General features: G+C 47.4%; 2 protein-coding genes across 4 annotated transcripts; one reads left to right on the top strand and one right to left on the bottom strand.

The window, feature by feature from the left end:
* Nucleotides 1-5303: 5303 nt before the first annotated feature.
* LOC117584219 lies at nt 5304-7026 on the bottom strand. Of its 2 annotated transcripts, XM_034272998.1 has the most exons (3): nt 6488-7026; nt 6315-6426; nt 5304-6255 (listed from the first exon to the last, which is right to left on the bottom strand). In XM_034272998.1, the coding sequence occupies exons 1-3, from the start codon at nt 6720-6722 to the stop codon at nt 6246-6248; spliced, it is 357 nt and encodes a 118-aa protein (XP_034128889.1). In that variant the 5' UTR covers nt 6723-7026; the 3' UTR covers nt 5304-6245. The 2 variants fall into 2 exon arrangements, with proteins under 2 accessions (XP_034128889.1, XP_034128890.1); XM_034272999.1 differs by having other exon boundaries at nt 5305-6426.
* A 252-nt stretch (nt 7027-7278) lies between these two features.
* Nucleotides 7279-9126, top strand: LOC117584130. 2 transcript variants are annotated; one of them, XM_034272884.1, is made up of 3 exons: nt 7279-7439; nt 8261-8295; nt 8353-9126. In XM_034272884.1, the coding sequence occupies exon 3, from the start codon at nt 8363-8365 to the stop codon at nt 8990-8992; it is 630 nt and encodes a 209-aa protein (XP_034128775.1). In that variant the 5' UTR covers nt 7279-7439; nt 8261-8295; nt 8353-8362; the 3' UTR covers nt 8993-9126. The 2 variants fall into 2 exon arrangements, with proteins under 2 accessions (XP_034128775.1, XP_034128774.1); XM_034272883.1 differs by having other exon boundaries at nt 7279-7470; nt 8353-9125.
* The last annotated feature ends 7258 nt before the right edge of the window (nt 9127-16384 follow it).

Here is a 16384-nt window from a genome sequence, read left to right as displayed (position 1 = left end):
TTTGAAAGCTGAGACAATAATTGCACTGTGAAAATTACAATCGAGCGTTTTTATTATTGCCACAGACTCTGTCACGGACCAGTGGGGATCTTCCCCAATTTCCAGACACGAATCCCAAACCAAACCCGATGAAAGTGCGTGTGGGTTACCGTTCCCCTGCCTCGTCTCCTGCCCCGTGGGCTTTTTGTTTCTGCAAGCGAAAGTTTTCTCTTTGCCACTCCAGGATATTATGTTTGATTAACGAAACGCAGCAAAGACTTCACCCAGTTCGAGTCCCAGACAGACCCCAATAACTGCTGTAAAATACATTTTTACAACCTTAAATGCCACCGGGAGGGACGATGCAAAAACAAGAAGCAATTGAAATGTCTGAATTATGTTTTGGCTGAAGCAGTGAATTATGTGTAGGTGGTCGCAGAGTCAGACAAATCGAAAGATGATACATTTATGAGCCAGAATTAAATACCAATTGGAGTTCGGTACAGGCGAGCTTTTATGCTGGTGATTTCGTAAAATTTAAAGAGCATTTGCATTCCAGCAACCCCAACATTTCATACCATTTGCAGTGCGGTAAGTAGCCACACATTACAACCACATAAACATCCACAAAAAAAAGCGCAGCCTTAAGTATAATGCATGCCACGAGCATAATGATGCAGCAGACACGCTGACTGCGAAAATTATTACATACGAAGGGAATTCTGCATGAACATGACGCGCGATGCCACCATAAACCGGGCGATAACCCGCTCGATCCATGACCCAGTCGAGGCGGAGTAGACGGAGCCCGAAATATCATATGCAAAAATGGGGCGGCTGTTGGCGCGGGGTGGCTGCTTAATGGCTGTTTGGCTCGCGGCGTGCATGGCATGGCCCGTGGATCCACACTGGGCGAAGGCAGGGGGCGGCTGCCCATCCTAATGGCAACTGGCAACTGGCATCAACCTGCAAAATGTATAACGACAGCATTAAGCTCGTGCCAGCAGCCGAAAAATGTTTTTACGAATCGGCGATTGCCGATCGGGTAGGAGTGGATGGAACGGGCGAATGTGGCACAACGGTACACTTCGCGCAGGTTCAGTTGGGTTCAGCAAACGGAATACGCTCGATCTGATTTGTCTCATCGTTCCGCCTGCCAGAATCAAAAGGGGAGGCTCAGACACAGAGACTTTCTACCCTGGAAATATGTACTTGGTTGGGTGGATCGGTTTGAGTTTCGGGTGGGTAACACTTGGCTAATACGATCTTCGAATAAGTTTCTTTCTCTTCTTTATTTTATGAATATTCAATGGATTTTTCATTGAAGTTCTTCTTAATTTCCCAGACAGCCCCCTGGTCGATCACACTTATACGTTGCATTCTGCACGTTTTACCGTGTAATACAATTTGAATATGGAACTGGCATGTTCCCCTGGCCCTCTGCTGTTCTCCGGCTGACAACCTGTTCCACTTCTAAGCAGTCCTGCTGCTGCGCTTTGTTTTACTTTGCATTCAAAATCACAGCCAGGTGCGGCTCAGTCGGGAAGAAAGGATCTCTGGTTGCATTCAAGCGAATGCGGCAGATGCCGAGGCGCAATTCCAATTAGGGCTCAACACTCGGCATGCATTATCCTGCGGCACGTTGATTTATAGGCCACCAAAACGAACAAGCGGCGCACGTTTCATTCTTTTCAATTACTCAGCGCTCCAGCGTCGGCTGCAGGGGAGCTCATCCACCTCCACCTCTGGATCTCTGCTGCAGCTCCCGTTTCGCCTGTCATGTTTCCTTTTTCCTTTTTCCATTCTATTTATTTATTCAAATGCAGCGTGTATCGAGTGGCTGCACTAATGTACAAAATCCTGCAATCCCTTGAAACATCTGCGTGGTGCGATTGAAGAGGGATTTTGGGTTTGACGTACTCGTAGGTGGATAAGTGTGCCGACGTCAGTGCGTTGGTCCTTGAAAGCGATCTATGAGAGAGCAGGGATCGAGGCACTTCCCTTATTGTAAGAAATTTAATGAAATAAAATACACATATCCACGTGCCAGAATTCCTCTTTTTTTCTCCACTTCGCCCAATCTCTTTAACCCAATTGCAAGCTGAAATCTCTCTTTGGACCTCCCACGGGACTCTATAAAATAAAACTTTATTCCGTCTGCATTCCAGCCGCCTACCAACAGCCAAGAGCCAACAGCGACAAGTCGCATTTTCACCTACAACCCATCAAATTGATGGACATGATTAGAGTCTTTGCCAGAGAGAGAAAATGAAAGAGGAAAGTGCGACCTTTGGCGCCCCAGACTCTGACTGACTGGCAGACTGGAGAATGACAGACCGATCCCCGAAATGAGCAGATGCACGCGGCCAGGGCTTGAGGGATAATTGATGAGCTTTTAGCATTTAAGCAACGAAAACATAAGAGGTTTCTCTCTCTCTCTCTGAACTAACGCACTTCAATGGAGAGATGGTGATGGAGGTGGCGGGTGCAAAGGTGCTAAAGGCGAGACGAGAGGCCAGGCAAAATGATTAATCATTTGGCAGGTGGCTTAGTCTCGGGGCAACATAAAAGCGAGAACGGTACTCGACAAAAGGGTTCAACACAGCCGAAAAATCAACGTTTCGGCCACGGCCTTTAACAAGAAACTATTTAACTTCGCTTCAACGGTATACATTTTTGGTTAAACTGTCAAGTGGACGACGGAGTGGAGGAGAGAGCGAGCGAGCGAGCGAGCGACTGGCACAAAGGATCCAGCAAAGGATTACCGACTCTTATTTGGCCTGGCAGTGCCACACCTACGCACGGGTCTGTCCGCTCTAAAGGTGCGTTTAGGGCTGAGTTTGAGTATCTGTGAGTGTGGGCGTGGCCCAGCCTTACCTGGGCTGGCCGCTGTTGGCATCATTATATAATTTGACGAAAGCAGATCTCGGGCCACAGTTTACGGGGCGAAATCAAAGCCACAGGCACAGTGGGAGTTTCTCGCAGAAAAGTGAACCAAATAGCAAATAGATTCAAACATGATTTCAACACAATCCGCCCCACTGTATACGCTGCCAGCGGTAATGACAGGTTAAATATCTTTTCGGAACTTTGCAGCTTGGCGGCCCGACCTTATTATTATGATTCCTATTATTGATCCAAGATTTATGGCAATTAATAATAGGTATAAGACGCAGTCGGAATGGTGGCCACTTCCGCTCCCAATTAATTTATAAAGGGAGAGAGTTTCCACTACAAAAATTATGACAAACTATTTGTAAGCCAGATTTATGCTGACATTTTCTGGGACCACCTAGCGGCCCAGCGAGTCGATGATGCAATCAAGACGGAGAGAGAGAGAGAGAGAGCGAGAGCGAGAGCGAGGGCACCTTGCCAAAATCCTGATCCCCACTCGGGCAGCTGGCCCGTGTTTAACCTCATCTCAACTCATCTCATCTCTTAGGATTTGTCAGCTGTCTGTGAGCCCGCTTTTGTTTGGGTTCCGTTCCCTTTTCTTCCTTTTTTTGCGAATAATAGACAGGATCGAATAGAGAGATAGAAATCGTTATCCTAGGCACAGGTTCGTTTTCGCCTGACTTCTGCCGCTGAACAATGAGAGGAAAACGAAGAAACATGTTCCTCACCTGTCCTTGTGGATTTTTTGGCAATGTCTTTTGTATGAAGAGATCATGGCCTCAGGTATTGGCATGTGCTGGTGTCGAGCAGACTGTATTTAAGGATGGAAATATCTTAATTTATAGTACTAGAACTGGCTTGCCCGAGGGAACAGCAATCAGCCGCCATCGTGCAGGAAGATTAGTGAAAGGATAACCGAAATTATCAACCGCAAACTATCTTATCTGCGCCCATATTCACAGCCACAGCCAGACACTTGTGTTGCACTCTCTGGTAAATACTTGCTTGCAGACTAAACAAATATTAGCTCGAGCGCAGGGAAGAGCAAGCGTTAGATAAATTGAGAGTCTCGTTTGGACACGCACACGTCTGGCACCTGAATTCCCATCGTGTTTGCCCAGATATCCAAGGTGATCGTGATTTTCGATGACATGAGCATATTTACCACCAAAATGGGTTATTTGCTCGCACATATTTGATTGGGGTAAGGCTGTTGGGCAGGTGCTAAACGATAAGATGTGTCCAGACATGGCCACAGAGTTTGTAGCCAGAGTCTTGGCTCATGTCTAATGTGTAGCCGCTTGACAACATCGTTAGAAAGCCATTCAATTTGGTTTAGCATTGTCTCGTACACTCCCTTTGTCCCTTGCCACAAATGAAAACCCTGAGCATCTCGCTCCCGTGGATTTTGCGCAGTTTCTGCTTTCTAATGGAACACCGTAGGTGGCGTATTAGCGTCCGCCTCCTGATGCTGAGGATCAGGTGTGTCTGCTGCCACATCTGGCTGCAACAGCTGCTCGAGCTGTGAGTGAGTGCTCTAAGATAGTTTTGCTACAGACAGACATCGGCAGAACATCTTCATTATAGCAGAGCATTTGGCTCGATAATCATTTGCATCCATCCTCCTGCCACTCCTCTATTGTACGCAAATCTGCACCAAATTTATGCAAATTGAAATTCCTTAGCAACACCTGGACACAGCTACACACACACACACACAGATGAGCATTGTTTCAATGATGAATGTGCTGCTGTGGGATTGTGCCACAAACCCTGGTACAGTGCCAGACATCTTGGCGCGCACAAAACTGTAGCAAGACACAAACACTCAGACACCACACACATGGACCATGGCCCATGCCCAAACCCCTTGCAAGACCAAGTGGCAAGGTGTCAGTTCTGGGAAATCTGCTCAGCGGGCAAACAATGCTCGCACAGCGGGAGCCCCCGTACCAGTGCCAGCCCCTGGCATTGGCAACGGCCAGAAGGCAGGAAAATTGTTATGGCCATTGCGGCTCCTTGGGTGACAATGACAATGGCTGTGGCCATGACCATGGCATCCAGGCAGCCCATAAAGAAGCGCTGTGCAGACAACATTATTGTCATCGCGCGAAAGTAGTCCAGTGGGCTGTGGGAGAATCCTCCTAGCAGCGCTCCAATTTACCACAAGCCTTCCCATAAGCAATTTGCATATGCAGGCGGTTGGGCTTGGGCACAAATCTCCTTCGAAATCACTCGCTGCTGGTTTGCACTTTGCATGGACTCTCTGCCTTTATTTATTTAGTACATTTTCATGATTTTGCATGTTCCCACTTTTTTTCTTGCTTCTTGCAGTGTTGGGTAACAACCTTTTATCGATGTGCCTTAACCTGTTTTCGCACTTGTTATTCTTTCAGCACGAGGAACAATGCCAATCCGAGTGGGAGAGTTCTGGGAACGGAAACGGAATGCTGTAAATATAAATTAAGAGTGGAAAAAAAACAACAATCATGCTGTAGGTGTGTGTGTGGGTGTCCCATCTATTGTCCCATTTGGCAGAGTGTCAACCTACTTCCGTCAGTGCTGAGTACAATTTCTGTGTAAAATGATCCCCCCCTGCAGGTGTTCCCTTTAATTGCCGACTAAAAATACTAATAATTGAAACATTTCGCTTGCCTGTTGGCAGCATTTCCATAAGCCAAACAGATCGCTTCCTGCGGATCGGGCCAAACATTTTCTAACAAAAATGCCCACACGCCCACTTAAGTGAGGCTTCGGAGAAAAACCAGTAGCAAAAGCTGGCAAATGGCTGAGAGGCTGCTGCTGCTGCTGCAGCAATCAAAGCCATCGCCGGCAAACAAAGTCCACGTCGTCATCATCATCATCATCGTCATCGTCATCGTAAAACGTTGCCATGGCCAAGATTGATCATTGGGCCTGGCCTGGCCTGGCCCAGCGCAGACGGAGCGAGCCTCTTCTCATCCATTTTTTTTGTTGGTTTCGTTTCGTTTGGTTCGGCTTGCCCAATCAGCCACACCCACAGCCAAGATGTGCAACGCTCATATTAAAATGGCTTAAAAAGGCAGAGCCAGCGCCGAAAGTGGCAACACACAAGAGCCAGCAGGCAGAGCCTCGCTGATCTCTAAGATGCCTCGCTTCCGTTCCAGCTGCAAGGTGTGTGGCAGCCCAAACAGTAGCCTGCCACTGCCATCGAAGCACAACAATTGGCAATTTCAGTTGCTGCTGCTGCTCCCCGAAAAACGCAGCTCCAACAGGTACGCAGAGCAAAGAGCAGTAACAGTGGAGACTGCCTTGAACAAACACACCAACCGACGAGGAGGGGGAGGGGGAGACACAGTAAAACTTTCTACGACTGCGACACGCTGGGATCTCTATGAATGGCTGAAAGGAGAGGCAGAGAGACAGTGCATAAAGCTGGTGGTGCTACATCATCGTCAAACCCGTCGAGTTGCGACTTCGATTTCCTGTGCGCTGCATTTGACGTCTCGCAGGTCACTTGCCACAAGAAACGCTGGGGCCCTGACTGTGGCTGTGGCAGCATTCGTAATTGCTCTGAAAGGAAATTTCCATATGATAATATTTATTCGCTGGAATATGCCAGCCTCCAACTCACCGACTCCACGCAGCTCTCGTCCGCTGTTGCTGTTGCTCTTGCTGTTTTTCCTGTCTATTTGACACTGCGCAGGCGGCGAGGATGCTCTGGCTGTGTCTCTGGCCCAGATGTGTGGGTGGTCGCTTGAATGGCCTGGCCTGACTGCCTCGCTGCCAGCCCCGACTGTGGCTCTGGCCCCTGCGACTGACTGTCTGTTTCGTGTTCGCAGTTTTATTTCCATTTTCCATCTTGCCATTGCACACTCAGTCGATCACAAAGGCCAATGCTTCCACTTCTTCATCGATTTGAGAGTTTTATTATCTGGTTGGCATTTTAGTTGAATTGTTAGCTTAGTTTATGCGGCGGCCTGCTCTGCTCCTTGCAAATGGCAGGCGGGGGGAGTCGCCTGTGTGCCATGTGTGGATTATGCAAGTGCGGCTGGAAATCTGCATTTTCAACTGACTATTGGGTGGCATATTACACGATGCGAGTGCCACCAGGGAGGCGCATCTCTGCAGCAATGGCCGAACATCAAATTGTTGTGGGAGTGCAATTTCCTTAAAGATTTATCCAAAAAAGAGCAAATCAGATGTTGCCAAGTGTTGCAAAATGATCCTCATATCGATTACTTTTTATAGAAATAAATTATTTCCACCGCTGGGTATACATTTCAGGCATAAATTATAACATCATTTTTAAACATAGTTTTTAAATTATTATTTTTGCTAATTTCACAACAATTAATCTACACTCTATGTGCTCATATTTGCGCTCACAATTGCGCTGGTCCATTATAGTGTTGTGAAATCGCCACTTAATTGCTGGCTGGCCGAATTTTGTTTATAATTTCTTTTGTGCGAATTAAATAGAATTGAAATTGTTGTAAGCAGCTTGCACCTTGCATTTGTGGCACCCAAGCGACACACCCGCAGCAGCAGCAGCAGCAGGCACCCCTATGGGCAGTAGGCGTAGGGTAGGAACTAACAAACTAAAAAAATAAACAGGTAATTAGGTCAACGCCTCCGCCACCGTCGACTGTCGCCGGCACGCGTAATGAACCTGTTCGGGAGCAAAGGCACGACATAAGCAGAGACAAAGACAAAGACAAAGACAAAGCCGTCGCTGTCGCTGTAGCCGTCGCCGTCGCTAAGCACCTTGACTAGAATTTCTAATAAATTTCTAGCCAGGTTACAGACACGTCAAAACAACACGCGCCTGCCTGGCTTCTGCTCCTGGGCTGTGCGGCGTTTAAGTATGCGCACCACAGCACCCTCATACTCAGGCGACGCGACTGTCTTGGCCACGACATGCTAGGCTGGGCATGATCTTTCGGGCCAGAAGTTCAGTGGTGCACGGAAATGTGCGGGACAGACGACAGGCGACAGTCGCGCGTCGCTTTTTAATATCCGCTCACCCCCGGTCGTTGGTCGGTGTCTGGGTGGATATCCTAGGACTGGGCATTCCGTCAGACAGCCAGCCCTTCCCCATTTGAATAATTAGTTGCTCGTGCCAGGCTCACTTGTGCATTCCTGTGCACTTTGCATAACGTGTCCTTCTCCTGTTGCCGGGTGTGGCAGGTTCGGTTAGCTGGTCAGTGGAGAGGAACAAGTGCTAGGTCAGGGCAGGGCGCTGGCCAGTGGGCCGTATGAAGATATGCGGTCGGCCAGGGGGTGGAAGCACTCGACCGCTAAGGATCATGCTGGCATATGTCTCGTGCCAAGAACTAGCACCTGGATGGGACCTCAGATAGATCGCAAGAACTCATTAATATAGAAAATGTTTTTGTCTTTGCAGATTCGAAGACAACGAGGGACGACTTCGTGCAATTGGTAACTGGAACTAAATCCTTTGGTTTTCCATTAAAAATTAAACAAATTTCTTGCTAGATTCTGCAGCATGTCGGGGCGCATCGTCGGAGTTCCTCAGGGATTGTCAAGCAGATCGCACAATGCTCAAGAGCCTTCCCTGGCGTTGTGCTTCCAGCGGAAGAGCATTATGATACAACTAATGAAACACATGGCCTACGAGGGCAGACAGGGACAGAGCTTCAGTTTCGAGGGCTGCGAGGACCTGCTGGACACCTTTCTACGTGCACTGGCCACATACATGGCGAGTGCCTTGAAGGGAATCATAGAATACTGCGAGCACCGCACCGGCTATGATCTGCACGGCGATATGCGCTTTGTGTTGAGTAACGATTTGAAAGCGAAGATGGAACTGCTCGACAAGAGGGATCGGGAGGACCACTGCTTGTCGGATGAAGAAGATAACTTCAAGCGGCAGAAGCCCGCCTCGGACTTGGGAATGGGCATGGCCAGGCGCCTGGAGACGACCAATAACACGGCACTGAATGCCATTGGACCAAGGAATCGAGAGGTTCCACTGGCAGCAGCCCAGTCCATGCTGCCGGCAGCCAAACGCTGGAAGTACATCTGCGTTACCGATGTGATTGGGTTCCTAAACCATGACAAGCGCTATGCTCACACGAAAATGCTCAGTGCTGCAAACTCCAAGTATGATTACTGAGGCGAACTCCGTTCCAGTTTCATTTGCAGTTCAATGAACTTCCTCTTCGAATAAATCTCAGGCAAAGCCCAAGGAAACAGGTGGTGGTGTGTCCTTTTGTTGCCTCTGCTCTGCGCATTTCAATGGGGAATCCAGCTCAATGGAAATCCACGATTCCCTCTGCATGCACTTTGAACTTTTGTGCTGCAGACGACAAAGCGGAGTACTCAAAGGAATTTCCGGCGGGACAGGAAGCATATGCGCATTGCGCATGCGCCGCAGTGCGAGCGCGGTCTTTCGGTCTTTGGATAGGAAACGTGATGCTATCAGTGCGGCTCATTATGCTAAGTGCTGGCAATAAAATCAAAGCGCACGAGGGCGACACATCTCATCGAACTTCAATTGAAGCCGTGCGCCAGCGCAATCGGAAGGTCTGGCCCCGCTCACGTACCAGACCGCGGCATGTCGGAGGATCGTGCTAAGAAGTCTTTACCATTCGATGTCTGGTAATTGTGGGCACTACGAATGGGTTGGAGTGATTAAAAATGCATTGAGACTTGGCAGCCCAAGGAATATTTAAACAGAACACTAATTTCGGGTTCGAATTTGATCGGAAGGAGGTGCCATCGCCATCTACAGGTATGAGTATCTCTTTATTGCTCTAACTGCAAGCAGAAAACTGTACTCCACTCCACTCCACTCCACAGATAACTGTTAGCTGGGAGTGCCTCCTAATGTTTGAACAAATTTCAAGTGAGTCCCACCTGTCGGAGGCCGCAAAGCTATTCAGCCACCCGTATCCCTATGCCTATGCCCTGGCCAGTTGCAACATTAACTCAGGCATGGGTATCCCTTTTTCAAGGACTCGGGGCAACAGCTGCCGGCTGCAGGAAAATATCCAGCGAGTGCGCCGTCAGGCGTAAACTTGACAGGTACTCCAGGAGGTAGCAGGAAAAGTTCTACCCTAAACAGTCCTGCAAACCACCCCCAGAGCTAACAGTGGCCACTCGAGTGTGGATCAGTTTTCCAGCCCGGAAGGAGGAAGCAGGCGACTAGCCACCTATGCAAGGTGTATTTGAACAGAGGAACAGCCCTGGGACTGGGAGGGAGGCGAATTCCAGCACATGCAAAAGCCACAGCGATCCGTTAGGGGTTCCTGCATGAGTATTAACATCGTATTTGTATAGCAGGAACACACAAAGAGTTGCTGTTGTGCGGCTGAGCCAGAGGCTTGTCGTCTGTGGCACCTTTTCTTTTCTTTTTTTGCATAACGTTCCGCTCTTTGCTATCCGGATACACATGTGTCCCGTCATCATTGTATTTAAAATACGAGCCACTGCTCCTCTTCACTGCGGCGGCAGCTGTGCCAATACACAGCCCCTGCCAGCCATGTCCTCTCGTTGTTTGCTCGCTTAACAGCTCGAAGCAACGGAATTGATTGGAGCTGCCCGCTGATAAGGTGCCCATGGTGAAGTCTTGGCTTGCTATTATTTATTTACATATTTATGAACATGTCATCGAGTGCGGTGGCCCTTATTTGTCTACTCATTTAAGTAACCCCAATTGCCGAGGCTTTACACGTGTCCCAGGCATAGGATTAATTCTTATGTGGAGTTAACTATTTTTGTGCTCCATATTGCGCATTCCATATGCAAGTTGGAGTTATCTTTCATGGCTGTAAAAATATTTAATGGTTGCTAGACGTGTAATAACTTGGATTTGCTTGCAGCAGACAATTCGCGCATTGTTTTCAGACTCTTGCAACATTTTCCAGCATTTAAAATGACTCCAAAATATACAGCGATGATGGACAGAACACAGTTAGATCATGGAGCTGATGCTGATGAATTGTGTGTGTGTTTGGGTATATGAAATTGAATTGAGTTGCTTGCTGGCTCCGTTTCTAATCCGCAACAGATGCTGCCAGCTTGGTGTGTGGACCACACCAGTGTGCCTCCACTCCACACCCCTCCGCTGGTGAGCACTCACAAAAGAAGCAATAAAAACACATGGACACGTAACGATTGGTGCCGCCACAGACTGCTGCGTGGCGCATTAGAGTTGGAAGCGAGCCCAGGGTACAGACAATTTATGACTTTATTAACTCCAAAACGCAACCAGGCGGACAACAAAGTGTTAAGCCAGCCAGTCCGAGCCTTGCTCGGCGAAGACCAAACCAAGTTGCGACGCGACGCGACGCGACGCGTCGAGGCGATGAAGTTGTGTAAATGAAATTAATCTTCAATAGACACAGGGCAATAAACGAAGCTCGGCAGCAGCATCCCCAGCAGCAGTCTTGTGGCCCAGCTCTGCCATTAGTCATTAAACAATTTTCAACTGAAGCAGCCGCTTCCATCTTCATGCTTCAAGCTGTAACTCCATATGCAACTCCTGCTCCTGCTGCTGCGTATTTTGTCAGGTGTCATAAAAAACGAATTTATTGCGCATGCGCGGCCGGACTCTTCGACACACAAGACTTCAGCATTTTGTTACAGATTTTCATTTTTATTATTTAACTTTGTCGATCCAAGCACATAAATCAAGATGCGTGCGGCACTGAGGTGACAGCACTTTAGGGCACACAACAGACATCAGCAGCGACAATATATTCGAGTGGAGTTTGCAGGTTGCTGGAATTTTGAATATAAATGGAGCACGGTACAGAGCTGCAGGAAAGCTTTTAATTCAGCAGTTTGCATGGTCTAAAAGTATAGAATAAATTCCCAAAAATAACATTTGCAATGCACTTTCATCTGCAGTCGATAGCCAACAAATTGCCTCATTTAGAGGCAGTAATTTGGAACAAAACAAGTAACCAAAAAGTCATAGAAATACCTACAATTATGAGCTCTAGAACTAGCTCAAGCTGTGGGTTTGCATTCAAAGCAGTTGTCCTTAGAGCCATTTCTGCTTGCACTTCTACATGCAAAAAATGAATCCGTTTAAGGCCCAACATCCTCTCAAACACTGTGCGCATGTCTTTCCCACCAACTAAGTCCGCAAACTCTCTGAATTTTGCAGAAAAGGGAACAAGAATCGTTCCCAAAAAACTGAAATTTCACACGCTCCCGCCTGCGGGTGTTCTTTCCTCAACAACCAACCAACAAGAAAAAAAGAGCACGTAATGTGGTCGATGCTGCTGCTGCTGCTGCTGCTGCACTTGTTCCCACAAATTCCGAGGCATAGGCAATTTCCATGAATGCCAAACAAGCAGAAATTTCACACTCGCAAGTGGAACAGCAACAAAAAACAATACAGATACGAATGGCAGGGGACTGAGAAGCCTCCACCAGAGACACACAAGCCAGACTTGATCTCAATTCTGAGTCTGAGTCCGATTCCGATTCCGATGCCAGCAAAGGGAAGGGTAAAGCCGTAGCCGTCCAGGCATCAGCATAATCAACAAGATCACGCATCAAACGAGACGACAGCCGCATAAGAATGCAAACATTAAGAGATTTTATGCGAGTCTGTTCACATGCCACAAAACAAAAAAAAAGGAGAAGCGAAACAAAGCGGATCCCGGTTTGAGTTCTGAACAAAACCGAACAGGTACACAGGACGATTATCCTGTCATTCACTTGTTGCTCGCACAGCCCAAAAACTGGAAGCAAAACGCGACTGGACGCTGGAACAGGTAGAAAGGAGAAGCTGTTAGTTACGCTTCCTGCCGATGAGGTGCTCTGGTCCTGGCTGGCGTGAGAACCTGTTTCGGGCCGCCACTCCCGCTCCAGCAAATGCCAACTTTGTGTTTCGGCTGGCGATGCTAATCTCTCTGGCTCAGATTTGTGCAAATTTGAGTGTTTTCAATAGACCACAACTGGGTCGAGTCGGTTTGGGCACCGTGGAGCGGGCATTTCGTGTTTCTCGACAATTTATTACAGTCGCTCCAGAGCCACTAAACACTTTTTTATTGTCATATTTATATTTGTGCGATTAGTTTTTCGTTTGGCTTTGCTCTACGAGTCTCTTTTCGCCCGCAAACATTTTCGAAGTCGCACGCAAAAAATAAATTCCCACGCATTTTCAGTTCGTGATATTTTTCGGCGCTTTTATTTATTCACTTCTTCAAGCGCATAACGACGTTTTATTGTTCTTTTCGTTTTTGATTTAAATTGAAGTTTTGAAATATTTAAAAATATTTGTTAGCCCCTTTTACTTTCTCTAGCAATAATTTGGCAAAAAAAAAACACTCATTTCCTATACAACTCAAAGCGCGGTGCACTAGTGACAGATACAACAATTGTCCGTGCCACCATGATCTCTCCCCATCTGTGCCCCCCCTGCACGCCGCCTAAATGACATGCAAAACAGTTGACATTACATTTAAGCAGAAATTGCTTAAATTGTTGGCCATAAATCAACGGCGGACACCGAGGAGGAGATCAAGATCCAAAAAAGAAACCAAAATCTTTGCTTTGCTCGATTTCACTGCCAAACACACACAAAGCAAACTTCACCTGTTCGACGTGCAGACAATGCTCCAACCAGGTGACAGGCATGTCCAGCAACAGCAACAGCATCGGGCATCGGGCATCGGTCTCCATGTCTCCATGTCTCCAGGAGGGGGGCACACTGCTGACAAGTACCGAGAGAGGCAAGCGACTCAATTGCGGCACTTGTCGCATGACACTTCAGCAGCAGCAGGCAGCAGGCAGCAGGCAGCGGAGACACGGAGAAAGGAGAGATGAGAAAACACACACAGAAAATAATCAAAAATCCGAACCGAGTGAGTGTGTCACTTTCGGGGGAGTCGCAAGACCATGACATGGCACAAAAAGAAACATAACATTTTGATTTTCTTGTACAGCTTTTGGCTCTCTTTCGTCCGTCGTCCGTTGTCTGTTCACATTCAGACGTGCAGACACAATAAGCACTAAACGACATGGAGCAGACCTGTCCAGGCTCCTCTCATTCGCATTATGAGTTAGCAGTTTAACAACGAGCTCATCTCCTTCTGCCTGTCTGGAGTGCAGATTTAATCGCGCATGCAAAGCATCTCCTTAATTGTGTGCCATCCATATTTTCACTAATTAAAAGCGGCCCCAGAAATGAAATTTCATCTCAGTTTGCTTAACAAATGCGCTGACATGAGCTGCCATCAGGAAAAAGGCAAGACTTAAGCACCGAACTTAATCGAACGCACACTTGACCCCCATATGGGCGGGAGGGCAACAATGGCTTTTGGAATCGTATTTTAGCCGCTTTCCCGCCAAAAGATATTAAGCCGAAATTTCAATTCACACTTGGGCCACACACAGAGGGCACAGCCAATACAATAGGCTTTCTCCGGCTACTCTGCACAAATGGCAAATCAATAGAAATAAACTCTTACACGCGGATCAGCTACACTTTTTCGTGTACCTGTTCAACGTTCAGGTGTACCCAAGGCAGAGCAGACCTGAATGCACACCAGAAATCATTCACTGCCGCTGCACGGGTAATTATTTGTTGGCCAAAACAAAGGCCGAGAGATTGTGGAATTTTTGTCGCTTACAAAAGTGCGTGTGAACGCGAACCTCGGGCTCTCTTCGTGCCTGTCCTACCCTGTGGCAAATTCATTTGGAAATTGTTCAGCCAACGCCCACACAACAAGTGCTTGAGTTTCGGCGCTTTGTCAGTTTGTAGGCCAACAGGTAGCTACCGGAATTCGGGGAACACCTTTCAATGCCCAAAGAGGCTGTTTGCGGTGCTGTTGAATGGATTTACAGGGAATGGGAAATGTCAAATTTCAAATTGGTTTTACTCGGAATAAATTCCAACTAAGAACCATGTTCCAACACACATTTCAATATTCGAACTCATTCAGAACTCTGCGGAGCAGTGTCCCCCGGCTTTGGCGCCAGTTCTCTCTCGTACCCCACCGTTTTATTCCCAGTAAACCATTCAAGATTCCACCACAAACTTCATACGGGTAGGAGAAACCATCTTCTGCATTAAAAACTGAAAACAAAACCAAGCCAAAGGCTCCTGTTCTCGTCACGTATCGTCGTGTATCGGGACTCGCATCTCTGGCAATTAATTTAAACGAACGCCATAATATCTCATTTTTTTCGGCCTAAGTCAGAGCGAAAGAAAGAAGCCAAACGAGAACGACAATTCATAGAAGCAGCCACATTTGAAAACCCAAAAAAGTTCAGATACAAACGAGAGCTGCCCGGCTGCGGTGGCTTCTCCACCTCGCCCTGATGTGGCGTAGCGTTTATCCACTTGTTACTCCATTTACAAGTTACTGGGAAATATGATTGAGATCGCTCTGGGCTGCCCGTGTCGTAAAAAGCAAGTTTATTTGGAAATTTAGTTGTAGAAAACCGTAAAAAGCGGACACTAGCGGCCTGCCACATGGCCCCAAGTGTGGCAGGGCAAGTGCCACAAAGTAGCCACAAAGGCCCAAAAAACCTGACACATAAATCTCGCCGGCAAAACAATTTCATTTCCAAAACTTGCCCACTAAAAAATTAGACTAAAAACCGTTGACAAGTGTCGTTTCATTTCGGTTTTCGGTTTTCGGTCTTCGGTTAGCCAATGGCTAAACATTTTCCACTGCAGCGGAAGTCGTCGCCGCGTGTCCCAGCCCTGACTCTGACTCTGAACCCCAGCCCCGATCCCGATCCCGACTCCGACTCCGATTCGAGCTTTTTTTTCTTTCTGCCTTTGTGGCTTTGGCGCGAGTTTGACTAATTAAAGCGCAGCCTTTGGGCATTTTTAATTTGTACGCTTGTACAATTAAATTTACTCTTTTCCTCGCTTTTTGTTTTGCCTTCGTGCCGCGTGTTTGCCTTTTGAATTTTGAAATGGTGCCTGGCTCTGTCTCTCTTGTACAATAAATATAGAAAAATACATGAATAGCTCGGCAACTATTGAGAATTTTAAATGTTTGTTCTGCATTGTTTTAAACTCCTTTCTTAGGGCACATATATCTTGAGGCAAAAAGGGTTCCGTAAGGGTACTTAATCGTTCGACTTCAGGGGGAGCTTGTTGCTTGGCAGCTCGTTTGGTGCTTTATGTCCAACTTGAACTGTTCTGTACAATGTTGCAGGCTGCTCTTCCGAGAACCAAACGAATGACCAGTTGACCCCCATAGCTCTACACCATGTACAAAACGGATTCATGTACATTTCACTTTCAGCCACAGCCACAGCCACAGGCACAGGCACAACGACATCTTCATCTTTGTTTTTGTGGCTGCAGCCCAAAAATGGCTGCCATTGTAAATATTCCGCCTGGGTTGCAGGTGCAGCTAAACACATGTTAACTAGCTGCAAGGAGGGAGGGTAGGGAACAGAGCGGAGTGCAGCTCCATGTTGGCGCAAATGTCAAGCTATAAATACCGAATGGGAATTGGAATCGGAGAATTGGCCACAAATGCGTTGTACCCGCTACATATAACACATATATGGACATGAGTGCTTG

The sequence above is a fragment of the Drosophila guanche genome, unplaced genomic scaffold (genome assembly GCF_900245975.1).
Source record: "Drosophila guanche unplaced genomic scaffold, DGUA_6, whole genome shotgun sequence".
Lineage (NCBI taxonomy): Eukaryota > Metazoa > Arthropoda > Insecta > Diptera > Drosophilidae > Drosophila > Drosophila guanche.
The sequence above is the reverse complement of the archived record's forward strand: the minus strand, read 5'-3'. Positions and strand labels throughout refer to the sequence as shown.